The 19,559-nt window shown below is 45.3% G+C and overlaps 1 protein-coding gene across 1 annotated transcript in view; it reads left to right on the top strand.

Annotated features, from left to right (window-relative positions):
- The first annotated feature begins 2,710 nt into the window (after positions 1-2,710).
- WIF1 (WNT inhibitory factor 1) overlaps positions 2,711-19,559 on the top strand; it is a 40,301-nt gene continuing 23,452 nt past the window's right edge. Inside the window, exons 1-2 of the mRNA XM_065658263.1 lie at positions 2,711-2,843; positions 2,971-3,110. Coding sequence (XP_065514335.1) covers positions 2,711-2,843; positions 2,971-3,110 — 273 coding nt within the window. The remainder of the gene's footprint in view (positions 2,844-2,970; positions 3,111-19,559) is intronic.

Below are 19,559 nucleotides of genomic sequence, written 5' to 3'. Positions count from 1 at the left end.
TCACGAGGGTCCCTGACAGTCCAGCCCGTGGGGATAAGAGCCCAATCACCCTGCGGGAGCCAGGGGTGCGGCGGGACCCGCGGAGAGCCGCCCTGGGCCGGGGGAAGGAAGGAAGGAAGGAAAAAAGAAAGGAGAGGGGAGCTCTTGTAGCCTTCGCTGCAGCGAGCAGCTCCCGCCGCGCCGGGGCTTGCAGGGGGCGGCTGCGGCCGGCAGATCGCGCCCTCGCACCGGCAGGGCCCCGGGTCCCGCCGCCGCGGAGCCGCCGTCCCGCAGCCGCCGTCCAGGGGCCGCCGTCCCGCAGCCGCCGTCCCGCAGCCGCCGTCCAGGGGCCACCGTCCCGCAGCCGCCGTCCCGCAGCCGCCGTCCAGGGGCCGCTGTCCCGCAGCCGCCGTCCCGCAGCCGCCGTCCAGGGGCCACCGTCCCGCAGCCGCCGTCCCGCAGCCGCCGTCCAGGGGCCGCTGTCCCGCAGCCGCCGTCCCGCAGCCGCCGTCCAGGGGCCGCCGTCCCGCAGCCGCCGTCCCGCAGCCGCCGTCCAGGGGCCACCGTCCCGCAGCCGCCGTCCCGCAGCCGGCAGGACAAGGTGAACGCACCGGCTGAGTTATTTCAGCAGACGGGAAGTCACCCACAGGTAGCCTTCTAACCATACATAGTCAGCTAGGGGTAAGCACAGGGGAGTGTGTAAGAGAAAACACATTTTTACACAAAATAAATAATAGTAAATAATTACCCATATCTAATAAGGGTCTAGAGGTGGGGCGTGTCTGTTACAGTACATATGCTGACTCCAGCTTTTGGAGCCTAAAGTTTTCCGGCTGGGCAGGTTACTGGGGAACCACTTGAGGATTTAGGGCAACTGTGTTCCAGCCTACATTTGCCCACAAATGTGTTGCCCAGTTAGACTTGTGTAAGTCACTGCCTCTCTGTGCCCCAGCTCCTCACCCGTAAAATGCCGTGAAGCTGTGAGGAAAAATGTTTGAAAGCATTGGGAAGTGCACCAGTGCCTGACCTGTACTTGTATACAGAAAATTTAGAGATGTCATTTTAATGTTCTGCTTCAAAATTACAGGTTATTTATGAACATATACATATATATACACATATACACGACATGTAAGTGTGCATGTTTCTCTCTGGTAGTCATGTGTGCTGTTCTGGGAAATTGGGCAAGACAATCCTGAGCACACAGAACAACAGAAATGAGGGAGAGGCACTTACTCCAGGAGAGAAACAGCAACACGGGATTAGTGAAGTGATCCACTGATGGTGGCAGAAGGTTTCTCAGAAGGAGATGCAGGAAAACTTACAGTACAGCATGTCAGTGGGAGGGCGAGGTTATTTCATGTGTTGAACCATAAACTTTTTGCTTAAAAAAATCAGTTTGGCTATGCTCTCCGGATATGAAAATGAAAAATGAAGACACAGCTCAGATTTTTTTCTGGGTATGTAAGCTGACATGGCAATCACCACTCAGATAGACCTGTCTGGAAAAGCAAGACCAACTTCATCCTGTTTCCCATGAGCTGAACAATTCAGTTTCAGACAGTTAAACCAGAGGTAACTTTTCCAGTCACATTAACAGTGTGGGATGGAGCACAGCAGCACCCAAGGAAACATTCAGAGGCAGAAAATACCCTCCAGCTCCTTCCAGAACATTACAGACAGAAACTTGGGGGTTTTACTCAAACTTTATCTACTCTGGTTAGTTTTAGCTTTTAGGCTTGTTTTTTTCTTATCTAAGAAACCAGCAAATCGAGAAACTATTTTTTTCCTTTAAAAGGCATGATTCTGTTTAAAAAACTTTTTGAATAGAAAATTTTTTCAGCTTTACTAAGTTTCTACATTCAGTCAGTACTAGTTTCTGTGTAAAAGCCAACATTTCAGTGGTTTTCAGAGTCTCCACTCTTCTTGAGACCTTCAGACAAATGCAAGGCAAAAGTGTTTTCTCTCTTTAGAGTACTGTCACATTCACTGTGCAGTTCCCTAGGGCTGGGAAGAGCTGGCCCTGCTGGACTGTGGGGCTGACGGCTTGCTCTGGGGCCTGGCCTGCCAGCGTGGGCGGCCGCCTTGCCCAGCTTTACTGGATCCAACTGGGAGCCCCTACCCAACTGTACCCACATGCCATTTTGGTGATGCTTCCCCAACCCCTAACTCAAACACCACGTGTGCCAGGTGGCTGCAGCGTACAAAGCTAGTCTCTTCGAGCAGACGTGAGTGCCTCCGACGATGCTTTTGTAGCTGTGGTGGTGCCAGGGTGCCGACGGTGGCCCCGCGGGGTGCACACCGGGAGATGGCCAGGACACACAGCACCTCATGCGCAGCATGTGCCGGGCACGGCGACCCTGTGGCACGCCTCCCGTCACAGAGGGGGTGTCAGCCACGCACCGCGTCCCGGCACTCGGCTCTGGCTGCGCAGGAGCGGGCGGCCCTCTGCAGCTGCGGGGGGGCGGAGGGCTGACCGCCCGGCTGCACCGTCGCTGCCCGTTGCAGCGCCGTGCAGCCGCCCTCCGCAGCGGGGGAAGGCGCACGCCGCAGGCAGCCCGCAGCACCGCGCTCCCCGCCGTGCGCGGCTGCTGGGGCGCCCGCCGCCCTCCTCCTGCCCGCCCCGCCCCGCGCCCCCCTCCCGCCGCCGGGGCCGCCCCACAGCGGCAGAGGGCAGGCGCGGCCGGAGCGGCGGCGGGTCCCGGGCGCGGCGGGCGGGCGGTGCGGGAGCATGGCCCCGGCGGGGCGGCTGTGCGCCGCGCTGCTCTGCGGCGCCCTCAGCCTCTGCAGCCTGCGGGCCGCGCCGTGGCAGCCCGACACGCTCTACATGTGGATCGACGCCCAGCAAGCCCGGGTCCTCATCGGTAAGCGGGGCCGCTCCCCCAAGCCGGCTGCCGCGGCGGGGGCGGACGAGCGCCCTGCGCGGTGCGGAGCCCGGCCCGGAGGGGCTCGGCGGAGCTGCCGCCCATCGTGCCCCTTTGCCTTTCGCAGGCTTCGAGGAGGATATTCTGATCGTGTCCGAGGGAAAAATGGCCCCGTTCACCCACGACTTCAGGAAAGCCCAGCAGAGGATGCCCGCCATCCCCGTCAGTATCCACGCCATGAACTTCACCTGGCAGGCAACGGGACGGGTAGGTGCAGAGATGGGGCCGCGGCGGCGGGCGGGGGCGGCTCTTTAGACCCAGGCAGGTGGTTTGGTTTCGGAATAGTTGAGGAAACCCTCCCCGAGGCGTGCCAGGGCGGCCCCGGGCGCGGCTCCGCCGCCGTCGTGTCTGTCGCCGGACCCGGGTGGGCAGCGCCGTCAGCACCGGCGCCCCGCGGGGGCCCGGCCGCGGGCAGGGCCGGGGAGGGGACGCGGGGAGCAGCGAGAAGCGCGGCCAGATGGCTGGGAAATGCGTTTGAAGGTGGGCTTGTGAAGTGCGTGGGAGAGCCGGGTGTCTCGGGCAGTGGAGAACCCGGCAGGCTGGTGCGGTGTGAGGGGACAGTCAGAGCTCACCAGGGAGACACCAAGTTGCCTTTACTTTTAATAAAATTTTACTTAATGGTAGTTATGTGGATGCAATTTTCTTTCAACTTTAGCTTATGGACAAATGCTACAGGTACTTCATTGATCTCTATTTACGAAATGTACGTGCTTAATGTGTAGTCCTTGCAAGTAATAAGTCTCTTCTGTAGACTTATTTTTACCAAGTTTAACTGCAAAACCACGTAAATCTGCAGTGTATTGAGTACCTTTGGATTATTTTGTTGGGAAGGTAAGAATGCATGACATTTTCATGAAGACACATATGCACGATTTGACACACTGACAACATATGTTGAATTTGCATAAAGCTGAACTATGTCAGCGTATGTTATCATGGATACAGAAAAAATAATTGTAACATAAAACCAATTTACAATGCTGAACACTGACTTCATACAATAAAGAGCTTGGCAAAGATGAAACAATATTTACATTCAAATATTCAATGAAAATTGTTTGTATAATTCAGCTAATTGCAGCTTCACAAATTTGTTTGTGGTTTTGATTGTTTTAAAATACTGTTCATAACTACAGGACTTGTTTGACTTTGATGTACTGTCTGTGACCCTTGTAATTTTTGCTAACCTTACAAAGCCTTTGAGTTTAGGAAACACTTTGCCTCCTCTTTTAGAGAGAAGGGGAATGCGGAGACAAAACTTACTCACAAAGGCTGAGTGAGTTGCTCAAGGTGTTTGACGTTCCAGGCCAGCTTTACAGAGAAAACAACTTTGTACACCAAGGCTTGGCATTTAAATAACTAGAAATAATTAGCGTGTTTTGGGACTATATTTCCTGTTCCATTTCTCTGTCAACTTCAGTTACTGGCCATGGTAAAACTGTTTTTGGAAAGGAAGATTGAGATGTCAGTCTGAACCCTGTCCCTCCTCTCTTGGCCTTCTTTCTTGTGCTCTCTCCTCCTTCCTTTGCTGCCCACAGGTAGCTCATTAGGAAAATATGATTGTAGCACTGATTTCAGTGAGAAGAGTCACAGACTTAAAGACAGCATAGGCAAGTGTTCCCCTTGATGCCAACTTGCAGGACAAAATCCCTTCTGAGCAGTGGCAAAGCTGTCTAACCTATTATTCCTCCTCCTCTTTGCTGAATTACTGAATTTCTGTTAGACAAAACATAATTAGTAAGTGAAATACCTAAATGGTTCAAGTAGCATCATTGCACTGCTGTGTTCTGAGAACAATGTGTTAACTTTCAGGTATTTATGGGTCAAACAAGTGTTAAAACCAAGAGACTCTGCATTTGGAGATTTTGCAGCCACCTTACAGGGTACACCTTACAAGTTCATCTGTGTACAGTCAATACAAACATTGGCACTCCAGTCTTGTGGTTGTGGATATTTAAATACTTATGCAGGTCTGCAGATGAAGAGCAGGATTTCAAACAGCAGTCTGAGCTAAGAAAGGAGTTTCAACCCTCTGGTGTTTCAGGAGTGGGGGAAGCATACTTAGCATCCTAGAGAAAATGTCTAATTTTTGGTGGCACAAACAGTCCTGTTGATTTTTGCATCCCTTAGAGGTGTTTGAATACAGCTGCCTGTTACTTATAGTTCTTGTCAGCCTCTGTGGAAACGAGGGCACATAGTGTCCCTATGCCAGCCAGACCTTTTCCTGAGGAGAAGGGATGGGAAAAAAGAAGAGTATTTCTTCTGTAGCCTGTAGGGAAACAACAGCATTGGCATAGCTTTTTATTATGTTGTAATTGAACAATGCCCACAGTAGTGTTGCAAATAGAGTCAGATAAAAGTTACTTGTGGCAAAAGAACAGAGTTGTTTGGCTGGGTTTTTTCACAGAATTTCCAATATTTTATCAGGGGAAGAAATTAGAAAAATCTAACTTTTTTTTCCCCCCCCCCCAGTGTTCTGTTTTGGTTTTGAGCATACAGGTTCTTAGAAGTTTCCACTGACAGGTCCAGGAAAGTACTAGATGCTTGCTACTTTTATTCTGGCAGAATACTTTTGTCTGAGAATTTCCTGAGTCAGGGAAGGAGAAGTGGGAAAGGGAATGAGGAGAGGAGAAGGAGGGAAGAAGGGGAGGAGGAGAGGAAAGAGGAGACAGGAGGAAAGGAGAGAAAAGAGACAAGAAAGGAAGAAGGAAAAGGTAAAAAATACTAGTACTCTTTGAAAGAAGAAACACATACAAGATATTGAAGTACTAGACTGCTTTCTGTAAAACAACTGTTAACTAGCATACAGTTGTCTCCTGTTTGGTAAAACTGAAATAATTTCTTCTGTGAGTCTCGTATCTTGTGCCTTATAGACCTCTTACCCTTGTATCCCACCTGAGATCTGAAGATATTTCTCTAGGGTTCCAACGTTTTGGGTGCTTTCAGTAGCATATGCCACAGCCTCTTAGCAGTAGCTACAACTCTTTCGGGTCTGTACATATCAGACGTCTCCAGGAGATCCTGTCTGTGTCATTACGTGGTTCCTAGCCCTGATATCAATAAGACAGGGGAATGAGAGAGCGGTTGGGTGGGTGCCTGGGATCTCCAACAGGGTAGGGTTGAGTCTCTCCTGAAATGCACCTTGCATCCCGGTTTACACCTGTGGAAAGTGGATATAAATATCCTGCGGGTAGATTCCATCTACCTGGTCCTGGGATAAATAGTGATCCAAGTTGTGGGTGAGTAAATAATTCAACCTAGGAAGTGGCCATACTTCTCAGTCCTGAACTGCTGCATTTGTCCATATTCTAGTTTAAAAATGTCTGTTGAAAGGAAGATTTTAAGGACTAGATTATACTCGTATTTTATGTAAACTGAAGTGGTAAAACCCTGTTACGTTTAGATGTTACGTTTCTGAAACAGTGGCCTTTGTGCCCTGTAACCATTTTATATGGAAAAGATTTTGTACGGTAAACAATTGAAGCCATTTTTGCTAGAAAACATTAACTAAAGAAAAGCAGTTTCTTAGTCCATTAGTTCTAATTAATATTAGGAAAAATTAGAGGAAACCCCAAATTTCAGGGTCTGAAGGTGCTGAATACCTACTTTTTCTGGTGAAGTCAGGGTGAGCCAGGGGTTGCGAGAAGGTTAGAGCACTGTGGAACAGAATTGTTATGCTTTTATGCACCTTATGTTTTCACCTGTGAATTTAAAAATAAGATTAGAGATGTTATGGTCTCTTTAGAAAAAATGTAATAAGGGTAGTTACAAAGATTGCTCCTTGATTTGAAAGGTTTAAAAAAACCAAAAATCAGTGGTAATATATAGCATCCAGCATCTGTGTAACCACTAGAGCTCACTGATGTGCTTCTTGCTCTTATTCTGTATGTTTTTTGCAAAAGAAAGAATAATGACTTGTGAGGGTCTTGTCCTCTGGGGAAGACTGCACTTCAAGGCTTCCCAATGAGAAAGGAATAGACCCTGTTATGCTGATGCTGCAGCATGTTTCACTATGTCCATCAGTGGAAGGTGCCGAAAGTTGCCGTGACAACATCATCTCTACGGCGTTTAGGAACCTTATGAAAGGTATTTAAGCTCCAAATCTACAAATACCAATATGTATGCTTAACTTTCAGTGAGACTTCTGACAGTGATAAAATTAAGCTCATATGTGAGTATTGGTGGGAGAGAACTGTATTAAAAAAAAAAAAAGTTGATCAGTGCAGAGGAAGCAAGTGCTCAGTGACAGAGCAGCAGTCGGGTTGTTTTAATAGATGGGAGATGAAAAAAGAAACCAAAAAGCAAGTTGGAATTTTTGTTCTGTAGCAGTCCCTGGTTTGATCCACAAAAACAATCAGTCTCAGCCACAGCCTGCCCAGGCTGCTTTCTTCCTTTCAAATACGGAAGTATTTGGGGTCAGATAAATTAATGTAGCTGCTTGCTTCCTACTCCTCACTATGATACACACCCCAGGGCTCCTCTCCTGTTGCATGGTTGAATGCGTGTTCATGAGGTGACATCTGAATACTCAGTCCTGTGCTGGCGAGTGAATGGGATTTGGCCCATGTGACTGGAGGATGCACGTATACACAGAATCACAGAATGTTAGGGATTGGAAGGGACCTCGAAAGATCATCTAGTCCAATCCCCCACCGGAGCAGGAACACCCAGACGAGGTTACACAGGAGGCGTCCAGGCGGGTTTTGAATGTCTCCAGAGAAGGAGAATCCACAACCTCCCTGGGCAGCCTGTTCCAGTGTTCCGTCACCCTCACTGAGAAGAAGTTTCTTCTCATATTTAAGTGGAACCTCTTGTGTTCCAGTTTGCACCCATTGCCCCTTGTCCTACCATTGGTTGTCACTGAGAAGAGCCTGCCTCCATCCTCGTGACACTCACCCTTTACATATTTATAAACATTAATGAGGACACCCCTCAGTCTCCTCCAAACTAAAGAAACCCAGCTCCCTCAGCCTTTTCTCATAAGGGAGATGCTCCACTCCCATAATCATCTTCGTTGCCCTGTGCTGGACTCTCTCCAGCAGTTCCCTGTCCTTCTTGAACTGAGGGGCCCAGAACTGGACACAATATTCCAGATGTGGTCTCACCAGGGCAGAATAGAGGGGAAGGAGAACCTCTCTCCACCTACTAACCACCCCCCTTCTAATACACTCCAGGATGCCATTGGCCTTCTTGGCCACAAGGGCCCAGTGCTGGCTCATGGTCATCCTGCTGTCCACCAGGACCCCCAGGTCCCTTTCCCCTACACTGCTCTCCAACAGGTCATTCCCCAACTTATACTGGAACCGGGGTGCATGGATATCGCATGTATATTGCGTGCTAAAGATACATCCAGCCTCGTGCTGCTGTCTGCTTGCCTTTTTGTGATATGGTAGTGGTGGTCCTGCCCTGCGACAGAAGAGACGCATGTGCACACAAGGAGATGAAGTGCCGGAGAAAGAAAGGCCTTTGTTCTAGGAGAGCTTTTGGTCACAGGAGCACAAGTGTCAGGAGGGAACGGGGCATCCCAGCGTGTAGTTCTTTGGCAGCTGAACCTGTCCTTATTGGAAAGGCTGGGTTACTTCTGATCAAAGAGCTATTGATAACCATGAGTAAAGCAAAAAGATGCCCGCCTCTTAGGAAGAGGGGATATATGTCATCAGTACATTTTCTAGCATCATTTCTAAATTGTGAAGTGCAGCTTAGGAATGTTATGTAATTACAGCTCCTGGAGGCTAGTTCTGATCTCAGCAATGTGACCATCAACCCTGAACAGCTCAATTGCTTTCTCTGGAATTACCTTCTCTTGCTTAGATGTAGCCTGACCATGAAGATAAAATGGGATATCCACCTATGCTGGGAGAAATTTTGTTTCCTTATCCAGAGGAAAACTAACAGACTTCTGATTTTAAGCCTTATTGTACCAATAGGGTGCTCCACTCAAACTTTACTATTTCCTTGATAAACTGAAAGAAAACAAAACCCGGTGAATTTCAAAACACATAATTCTTCAAAGGAAACTTTTCTTCAAAGAGGCTGCTAAACTTTTTGTAACTATTTTATTCATACTCAGTGATTACAGTGATACTTTTCAGCTTTAAAATGTCTCATATGCACAATTCAGGGTTTTTTCCAATAAAAGTATCGCTGTTCTGGAAGTCTGGTCAAGGCAATCGCATAAACTCACACTCCTGGGATTTACAGTAGCACCTTCACTGCAGTTTCATGTCACCCAACAGAGGAAATACTTTGTTTTCTGACCTCTGTACCAAAATTTCCATGTGGAATGTGAAGATGTTTATGTCCTGTGAGCATGATTTTTAGACAGAGGGTTCTCATATCGAGAGCAGAGCTCCAAACCTTTAATATTTAGATTCTGCTCAGCTGTGGTATTTTGCATCTCAGTGTTGTAGACATGCCACCAGGGATCAAAGTAATGCTGTAGAGATCCCACTTTCTTAGTAAAGCAGGCATGTGCCAGCCATCTGTTGTATCTGTTGATAGAAAACAGCAGTAAAGTTTCTCAAAGTTTTGCCAAGAAGAAAAGGGGGGGATTTATTGCTCAACAGAGATGAGTTACAAGGCACCTTGTAGTGTAAGCTACATCTGGTTTCCATAGTAATTTGCAGGGTATATGTGTAAACTACACAATTATTCTTTTTACATGGCAGTGTAAAGCTGTATTAAATAAGCCATTCTTCAAGATTTTCATTGTTTATCCTTTCTATAAATATTTTAATACATTTTTAACAAAAAATCATAAATAGGAAAATATTATCACTACTTTTACAGTAGTATCTGCATTGTACAACATAACTGTTGAAAAGCACTGGAACTAACAGGACACCTCAAACTTCAAGACTATATTTTGTGAAAATGTACAGATTTCTCTCCTGATGTTACTAGAAGTTTTTCTGAAGTATAAAATCCGGGCTGTGTTGCTTTCCTCTTCTTTGTGTAACTTAAAATGTTTTCTCTTCACATCACCTCTTTTTTGCAGACAGTTTCCTTAGTATGTTCTTAGTGTTCTAAAGTTAATGCCATTACAAGTAATGCCATGGAGTAAAAAATAAGAACTAACCATAACAAGAACTAGCAGGAAGAATTTCTTAATGTGTTTAACTTCTTCTGTTGGCATCATGCTTTCCAAATAGTTTTTTAGGTAGTTATGAGTATGAATGACTTGCTTCTAGCTGAGTGAATTATGTACTTATAAAACAAATACAATAAACCACATTCTTCCTGGGCCATGCGCATACGTAAGGAATATGGTATGACCCTGAGCTTCAAAACAGTGGTATGTAGTAGATAACTTGCATCATGTTCAATAGAATTTTAAATATTGTATACCCTAGCTCAGAGAATGGAGTTTCCGATTAGTATTTTTAAAGCTTTCAAGAAAATGCATCTCAAAGCCTTTTTCATTTCACTTTACTGAGGCTTTACACTTGGCTTGCCAGAGTCTGTGCTTTTATTCTCCTTTTTTTTTTTTTTACATACAAATTCCAACTTCTGAAAGATGCTACTTTACTTCTGTTAGTCACTTTTATTCTGCTGTTAGACCATGTTGGATTTTTTGTTTTGCCAGCATTTTTTTGTTTTCTTGTTTCATTTTTAACTATTCATTTTTGGCCAAACTCTTCCCTACATCAGACTGTAAGCCAGGCATGGTGGAAAGTGCAGTCACCCGACATGCATAGTAAAGAAGAGATAGTTGCATTGCAAACCTTAGTCTTCCCATAACAAAACACATCATGTTCTTTGCAGTAAATTATATTTATGAAGTGTAGTAGATGTCTGCTGCAGGTGTACGTTTCAGTAAAAGCAAAAGATAGCTTTATTGGTATTTTCTGTTACATAAAGGGCTTTTTGGAAAATTTTAAATGGAAGAAACACATAATCAATCACGTTTTGGATATGTTGTTGAATGCACAGTTAACTTGCATTTTTTCCACTCCGTTTTGTTTGTGGAGACTGCCATTCTGAAATCTTAGTTGTAATAAACTGCGATTGTAATAAAATATATGTAATAATGTGTGTAATAATATAATGAAAGTCTGGCTTTTCTTATACAAAATAAAGTTGAGATCCATGTACGAAAAGCATCTGGGCTATCTGTGACACTTTGAGCTGAGCCAATTGTGTAAAGTACCAGAAGTCCTGCTCAATGAGTGCATTGAGATCAGCTGTGTTTTCCCCTTGGGTGGCCGGTGATATGTGTGAGCTGACAGACGTGCAGGGCCTCTGCTGGCCTCCCTGGTCCTCACAATCCCTAATTAGACCTATCAGCCTGCAGAAAAACCTGCAGTATCATCCCTAATTAGACCTATCAGCCTGCAGAAGAACCTGCGGCATCATCTGCAGACTTGATGAGGGTGGTCATCATCCTCACAACATCGAGCTCATTAATGAAGGTGTTAAAACAGTATGAGACCTGGTATCAGCCCCTGAGGTACACCACTAGTGACTGGCTCCCAGCCGGACTCCGTGCTGATGGTGATAACGCACTGAGCCTGGCAGTGCAGCAGTCCACCTCACTTATGTAAATTCCACTTCCCTACTTCTGTGAGGATGTTGTGGGAGACAGTGCTGAAAGTCTTACTAAAGTAAGGCTGAGGGAGCTGGGTCTCTTTAGTTTGGAGAAGAGGAGACTGAGGGGTGACCTCATTAATGTTTATAAATATATAAAGGGTGGGTGTCACGAGGATGGAGCCAGGCTCTTCTCGGTGACAACCAACAGTAAGACAAGGGGTAATGGGTTCAAGCTGGAACACAAGAGGTTGCACTTAAATATGAGAAGAAACTTCTTCTCAGTGAGGGTGACAGAGCCTGGAACAGGCTGCCCAGGGAGGTTGTGGGGTCTCCTCTGGAGACATTCAAAACCCGTCTGGACGCCTTCTGTGTAACCTCATCTAGGTGTTCCTGCTCTGGCAGGGGGATTGGACTGGATGATCTTTTGAGGTCCCTTCCAATCCCTAACATGCTGTGATTCTGTGATTCTGTAAAGTCAAGATAAACAAAACCCACTGTTCTCCTCTAATCCTCCAACCCAGCTATTAACACAAAATGGGCCAGACAGCAACACAAAACTGAGACAGACTTGTATAATCACAGCGAACCAGCAGACCGAAATGTGCCTCAGAAGAACTAATATAAATAAAGCCAAGGCTGTGATACTGTTGTAGAGACGCACTGAGAAGACTTTATCTGGCTATGATACCTGAAATCCACCATAGTATGTGGATTCATAGTCCATTCATAGAAGACCACCTAGCTGCACAAAAATGCTGACGAGGAGTTACCCAACAAATCTGACTTGGAGAAGAGGCACATGTGGGATAAAAATGCCTTAGTAAAGGCTTACAAAGATTTGGGGTGGTTTTGTTTCAACCAAGCAACAAGAAAACCCCCGCATTTTTTGCATTTATTTATGAAAGTTTGCTTTGTTTTACAAGCAACTGGTGGAATCCAACCTGTTTGGCCGTACAAGGAAAAGTGGGCAATAACCTTCTAGTTGCTTCAGTACTTGCTGCCATAACTGCCAAATACTCTAATAAATAACTTAAGAGACCAAAAAGCACTTTCAGAGCTGGTCCCACAAATCCTCTGAAGTTACCCCTTAGCCTGGATAAACAGCTAGCTCAACCCAGCTGATCCTAATGGAAATAAATATGCCTGACATCAAACCTGGCAGTCTCCTAGCCTCAGCTTTTGGCCCATCACCAGGGAAAACAAACTTCCCAAACAGCGGCCCACTGATGAGAAGACCTGTCACCAGCTCTGGGCCCTGAAGCACAGAAACCAGTAGCAAGAGCAGCAGAGCCAGCCTTCACAGCCATGGCTGGCCAGAGGAGGGCAGGGAAGCCTCTTGGACCGTCCTGACCATCAGAACAGAGAACAAGTTCGGAGCTTGCAGTACTGTGATTACGAACCTATTTTTCTCTGAGAACATGAGGAAGACATGGAAAGATCACGACTTGTTGATGAGCTGGAGAAGACGGGCTCTACCTGCAATGTTTTCTAGCTGCTCTCAACTTGCAAATGTGAATATTGATGTAGTGAATGGGAATCTGAGACTAAAAACCACATAGGCAAATAATCAAGTCCACTGAACACCTTCAGTAAGGAGTACAAGTACCACCTTCAGCCAGTTCCTTTTAAACTGTAGTAAACACTGCTTTCATTTTTCCAAGTTTGAACTTTAGCCAGTTTCCTTTCTTGCAGAGGTTCTGGGAAATAAATTGAACTGTTGAAACAGTCCACTTGAGCGACCAGGTTGCAAGAAATTTATTTTTTTCCTTGTGAATCCACAGATACATCAAGTAGCTGCAAGCAGCTACGTGCCTGCAGTATTCCACAGAGGGACCTTTGGGGAGAGCAGGCGGGTTGCACAGCAGAGCACGCTGGCATCTCCCAGAGAGAAGAGAGGCAAAATACAGTTACCTGGGTTTGTAATCACAGACAACAGATGAAATGCATAGGCATATTAAGAATTGGGAAATCATTTGCTAGCAGGGTGTGTTGACCATTACCTTAGTTGATTTTGTATTTTTTTTAATTTGTGCTGTGGTTTTTTTCTCCTCCTTCCAGTTTTGCACAGGAACTTCTATTCAGATTGCATATGCATGATCAGATTTCTGTATTGGCAAAGGAGCGTCGCTGAAAGCTTATGGCCCAACATGTTGCTCCACTCTAGTCAGAGCTGTGACGTATCACTATTAGGTACAGGGTGGAGAAGCTGACACTGTCCTTCCCAGACAGAAATTAGAGGCCTTCATCACATCAAGAACCACTTGGGTTTCACATTTTTACTTGACAGAACGTTAGCTTCCCTTTGATGGGACAAAGTCCTGCCCACTAATGGAGTTCACATTTGAATTGTATCAGTGTGAATATCCTGTTCACTTAGTAGGCCCTTTTTAATTATCCTGCCAAACATTTGCAGTCAAGTAAACTCCATAATTTATGCAGTTGGTGCCACGATGCCACTGTTACTATGATTTGTTTATACAACAATTAATTGAAACCTAATGGTAGATTTGCAAGATTTAAAACATTTCTGAGTATTTAACATTTATGTAAGACCTTTATTCATCCAAAAGTAAGGTTTTCTCATGCTGTAAAATACAACTAAGCAGTATAAGTTTATTCAATTAAATTAATGGGGAGACATTGAAAGGATGCAGAATCTGAAAGTTTGCTGGCAGAACGAATGGCTGCCTGGAGGTATAGAGCTTTCAGCCTCTGCAAGTCCTCATGAAATCTCTGTTCCTCTACCTCTCCACAACCCAAGCAACTCCCACAGAAACTTCTGTCTTGTCCCTGTCTGCACACGTTGAGGTAACTGCAGTAAGGTCTTTTGCCCCTTCTTGGCTTAGAGCAAGTGATGGAGCGTACCCAGGTTCTTCGGGATTTCTTCCCATCCCCAGACCAGAGGTCTGATGAAGAATGGGAAGCAGAAAGCCAGTTTTGTGAGATGGAAAGAAAAGGGATGGCCATTGCCCTTCTGTGAAAATGGTATTGTGAGGTTCTTCCCTGTCTGATTCCTTTATAACCACTCTCCATCCAAACAGAAGAGGACACAAAAACTAACCCTGTCTGGTTTGAGGAGAGAGTTGTGCCAGTCTGTGTCTGGTGGAGGAAGCAGCCAGTCTGGAGGGGCTTCCCTTAGCATGGCAAGACATAGAAAGGAGAGCAGGAGCTTTTCTTACAGCCTGAGCAGAATTTCTTGAACTGATATTCAATTGTGAGAATTCGCAGCTCTGTTTAACACATTATTATTATGCCTTGACAACAAATCTGGTTTTGCTACCCCAACCACATTCATGGGACAGTTTACTTTAAATGCACAAGTGTCTACTCTGATGATAATCAAGCAGCAAAGAGATGTTTGGGTGAAGCTTGCTTTTTATCTCTGATTATAGACTTCCAGATAAGCCATATTTAGTAATGGTATGCTTAAATTAGTTTCTGTGGTAAAGCCTAAGTTATTTCTGGCAAGCATAAGATGAGCTACTGACCACTCTCAATGCATAGAAAATATTTGAAGACATTTATGTGAAAAAAGAAGCAGCCTTGGATTAAAATTTGTACAACCTGCATGTTGAAAATTCAACTATTAGCTAAACATACCCTTCAGTATATCATTGAAAATGGACCTTGGAACTGAGGTGTGTTGTTCACCTGTTATCCTTCAGGAGTCTGTTAATATCCTACAGATAAATCATAATTTTTCAGAAAACAGATTTCTACTTCTTTAAAAATCTGCATTTGGAAACATTTGTGGATATTTGCATATGACCAACATGGTTTGGGCTTAGGAGTTTTTTCCGTACACATTTCCCCAGAAAACATTTCCAATGAATCTTGTGGTCAGCAAGTTGTGGCATTCCAGTCTCCGCCACCCCTAACTCATATGCATGTCAGTTTGTTAAATACAAATGAAAAGTTACAGAAACAAACTGTTAAATCAAGGTTGTTGGCCTTTATGTACAAACATGTTTTCCCTAGACCTCTGCATGTCTTCTAAAACACATCTTGCAACTGTGTGGTTTACTCTGTATCTGCATATTAATGTTTCCACTGACTTAATGGAGCAGATTTTCAAAGGCTTCTCAGCATTTGTAATAGCCATTCACTCTCAGGAAACCCACAGGACTTCAGTGCTGGGTCTTTTGCCTTTTGCCTGTGTAAGATTCACAGTTATAGAAGAAGCTGCATGGTGTTATGCCTTATAGATGAGAATTAGTATGGGATCATGTACTTAATGAGGTTTTAATGTCCTGTAAAAACAAGGAGACAGAGCTATGTGTGAACATACAGCATTATTCACTGGTATTTCCTGACTTCTGGCTGCTTAAGTGGATACCATAAGACCTCTTGAAACTTTTTTCTTGTTAACACAAGAGGGTTTTTTTATAGCATTTCCTTTGTTTCCTTAAAAAAAAAAAAAAAGGAAAGGTAGAAAGGATTAGAAAAACCCTCCACTTTGTTCCTCAGAGATTTAAAAGTTTGAAACTAGTTTGCATGTTGCATAAACATAATCCTATTGTCTAGACAGCAGTGTGTCCCTTTGCTCTGAGCAGAGCAGAGAAGGGATCTCCTTCCCCTCACACTGGGGAGGGTGTGGGAGGGTCCCTGTTCCGAGCAGAACTGAAGAGAGAGGTTGTGTGGAAGACATTCCTCAGCTGCAGTGCTCCTGAGCTGTGCTTGCATGGTCCTTCTCTGGCACATCTTAGGAGACCCACAGGAGGGAGCCCATATGCTGCGTGCACCACTGTAGCGGCAAAGGCTGCTGGAGAAGCATCAGCCTGTCCTGATTCGAGAGTGCACGTGTTCCACCCTGGTTTGCCTGAGAACCTCCTGTGCAAAAGCAGCAGAGCATCGGTCTCACCTTTGCACCAGAACAGCATTGTCTTTAGCTGAGACAGGTCAAACCCTGACCAGTGGATTTCCTCAGTGACAAGCACCTAATATACATACAGTTGGCATGGTCACAAAAGCTTCCTGGTGCAGCATCCTTGTCCGCTCTCTTCTGTAACACTCTGTACAACATTTTCCTAAGATATGGCAAGACAACCACTTGAAAACAGATGTGCAGCCTATCCTCAATTCAGTCGCACAGCATGCCTAAGTGGCATGCCACAGTTGGAAAGGTGGCACTTGGCATGTGTCTCACTTTCCTGAGAGGTGTGTCATAATTCCATTTAAAGAGTACAGCTCCCTGGTCACATTTCAGAAGTGTGTTTTTAATCCAGTGTTGCTCCAAAGAAACCTGTTAACACAAACTGCCTCAAGCTTAAAAACATGACAAACATGAGTCAACTTGAATTATTCCCAGTGTATAATCTTAATAAACAATTGCAAGATCATATGACTGAGGGTGGAATCGTGTTTGGATCGTTCATGTTTCTCGGAGCTAAAAAGCCTTGTGTCTATATGACCACCTCTGGCAGTGCCATCAGAAATGTGCGTGCCCTATTTGGGTGCAGGTTCTGTTGGTTTCAGTAGTGCGTTGGAGGAACAATCATCTCACTGATGATTCTCAGCTTAGTTTCTTCCTCACTCCAGGATAATGAAATTTGCGAGCGCGGTGAGAAAAGTTGATGTCTGCCAATGGCACAGGAGCAATTTGCCTCGCTTCCAGTGCCATTCTACAACAGCTTCAGCCAGGCTAGCAGCTGACACGGTCCTGTCTTCTTTCCCATCCCTGGTCACACATTTCCGTTCTCTTTCTTGTGGCAGTGCTGTGTGGCTGCTCAGAGAGTTGCTCCGGCTGAAAACTAGCCCTACAGAAAGAAGTGATTAATTTTTAATTTGGTCTGCTGTCTCAGTCAGCTCATCACATGGCCACGTCTGAAGAGGGTAGGACTGCAATAGCCCGATCTTGCGCTGCCTTGAGCTGCCCTGGTGCAGTCCTGCTATGATGAGCTACAGAAAATGTGGCAAATCACATCAGAACAAAAGACACAACTCCCAGACCTCAAGCATCTTCTAACAGGCAGAAATTCAAGCAGAACCAACAAAATTGACTCAGCTGACTGGTATCACAGCGAGTCCCACTGCGGATGACAGGGAGGGTTTGACCCATGGGCTGCTGTGCCAAGCACGGCATTTCTGTAGTGATGCCGAGAGCAGATCCAACAGCTCATCAAGGTTTGCAGTGCAGGGTGTCGTTCTGCTCCTGTGTTTCTTTCTTCCTGAAAGTACCATGGACTGCACTCAGCCCAGAGCTACTCACCTCATTTAGTCAGTAAAGGCCAGTTTGGCGGATTTGGAGAACCTCCAACAGCTTCTGACTCCAGCAGAGTTTAGAGACTGTCAGCACATCTCGATGTACTGAGTGGCAAAAAGGACAATTTGGCCTTGGTCTGCAAGACCAGACCAGATTTACCACAGCTGTGCATCAAGGAATAAATTACATCTCTGATCTTGGCAAAACCCTTTAATCCCATGTGGGGCAGTTATCTCAAAGCAGAGTATAGACTTCTGCTGTCATCATCCTGCTGGTTTTTCATCAGAGGTAAATTTGGGCTTGAGGAGGTCCACACATTCATGTCTGAAGCTGAACTGTCCCACTGGAATTTTCTCTAATAAAAATCAGGTTAGGGTGTCTGCAAAACATTCTTCTGGGGAACTTTCAGCTGCTGGCATTCCCTGGCAGGGTTTATATTGACAGATGATAGATCACATTATCCAGAGTAAAAACAAACAAACAAAACAGAAGGATGGCTTTCCCAAAATAAACTTCATACCTTTCTGAGTAGGACTCATTCTGCAAGTGTGTGCAGAGGGTTCATCTGGAAGCTCAACTTGACCCTGACTGTAATAACTCTTCCTAATTTCTTTCATCTTCCTCGAATGGAGGATTGACCTGGTCATGTCAAGCACTGCCTGTATCAGAACACTACTTTTGTCTTTCACCAAGTTCATATGTACAAAGCTTTTTACCTAGAAAGTGCCAGGACCGTTTCTTAATCCTGTTGAAGAAAGGGACTGTAGCAGGAGACAAAATGAAAACCAGCATGGCTCTTTGCCCTGTTCACCATCTGAATCCCCTCCAAAGAAAGATTGTGACAAGAAGAAGGACAAGGCAAAAAGGACAGGCCTTGAAGAGTAGCAGGGGATTAGTAAGCTAGCAATGGCTGGGGACAGAAAGAAGACATTTTTAAAGAGAGGATTTCTCCACATAACTCTTACTAAAACTCAATAAAATGATACCAAGCGCAGAGAGCTCTCTGTGCTCTGCAGTGCAGCCCATGCGCCACAGTGAAATTCAGGACTTGCCACGTCTCCAGGCTGTGACTTTGGTAGAAAACTAACACAGAGAAAGTCAGCAGAGTGAGGGCTGGTGAAGATGCCTGCACTTCAAATAGACTCCATCTTCATCCAGGGAGAGAGATAAATACAGTTCAAGACAGCAGGTAAATCAGACTTCTGGCTGGACTGAATTTTCTTCTGCAAGTGCTGGTCTCTCTCCTCTGAGTGTAGAAGAAGTCAGGGAGGAGCTGGCTTTAAAGAAGATACTTCATTTAAATGCTGGCAAACATATTTGACCGTTCTGGACCTTAACTAAGACGACTGGACCCTGTGAGACTGGTGCTGTAACCAAGGGATGAAGCTGTGCAGAGGCTGCCTATGGAAACAGCCTTAGAAACAGGAAAGTTGTTTGTAGAAACTGTTCAGTTCTGAACCCCAGTTCAGAAACTGGGGTTAAGGTAATACTTCCCTGCTTTACTATGAAGATAAGTCCATCTTGGTTTGAAAAGTTCAGAGTATAGTTACAGAGGACATATCTATATGGAGGCCTGTGTGGTATATGGAAATATTACAGTAATATATGTCCACATACTGGGGTCTTGCCTCAGTACACAAAGCAGTGTGATTTCAAGTACAACAGCAAACACACCAGTTCCTTTTCAGATACACTGATCAAACATGCTATCTAAATAACGAATGTAGTTCTTCTTTCATGGTAGTATCTAGAATTTGCTTTGGTTAATGGCAGCCTGTAAAACAAGAACAAAATCACTCTGGGTATTCCAAAAAGCATTTGAAAAATCCATGCAGCAGATGTTAAAAGAGGGCAGTGTTAAGGAAGTCTTTCTAACAACTAGTCAGGAAAGAGCAGAATTTTTTAAAAACATTTTCACCATAACT

Source organism: Caloenas nicobarica, chromosome 1, assembly GCF_036013445.1.
Source record: "Caloenas nicobarica isolate bCalNic1 chromosome 1, bCalNic1.hap1, whole genome shotgun sequence".
NCBI lineage: Eukaryota > Metazoa > Chordata > Aves > Columbiformes > Columbidae > Caloenas > Caloenas nicobarica.
The sequence above is the reverse complement of the archived record's forward strand: the minus strand, read 5'-3'. Positions and strand labels throughout refer to the sequence as shown.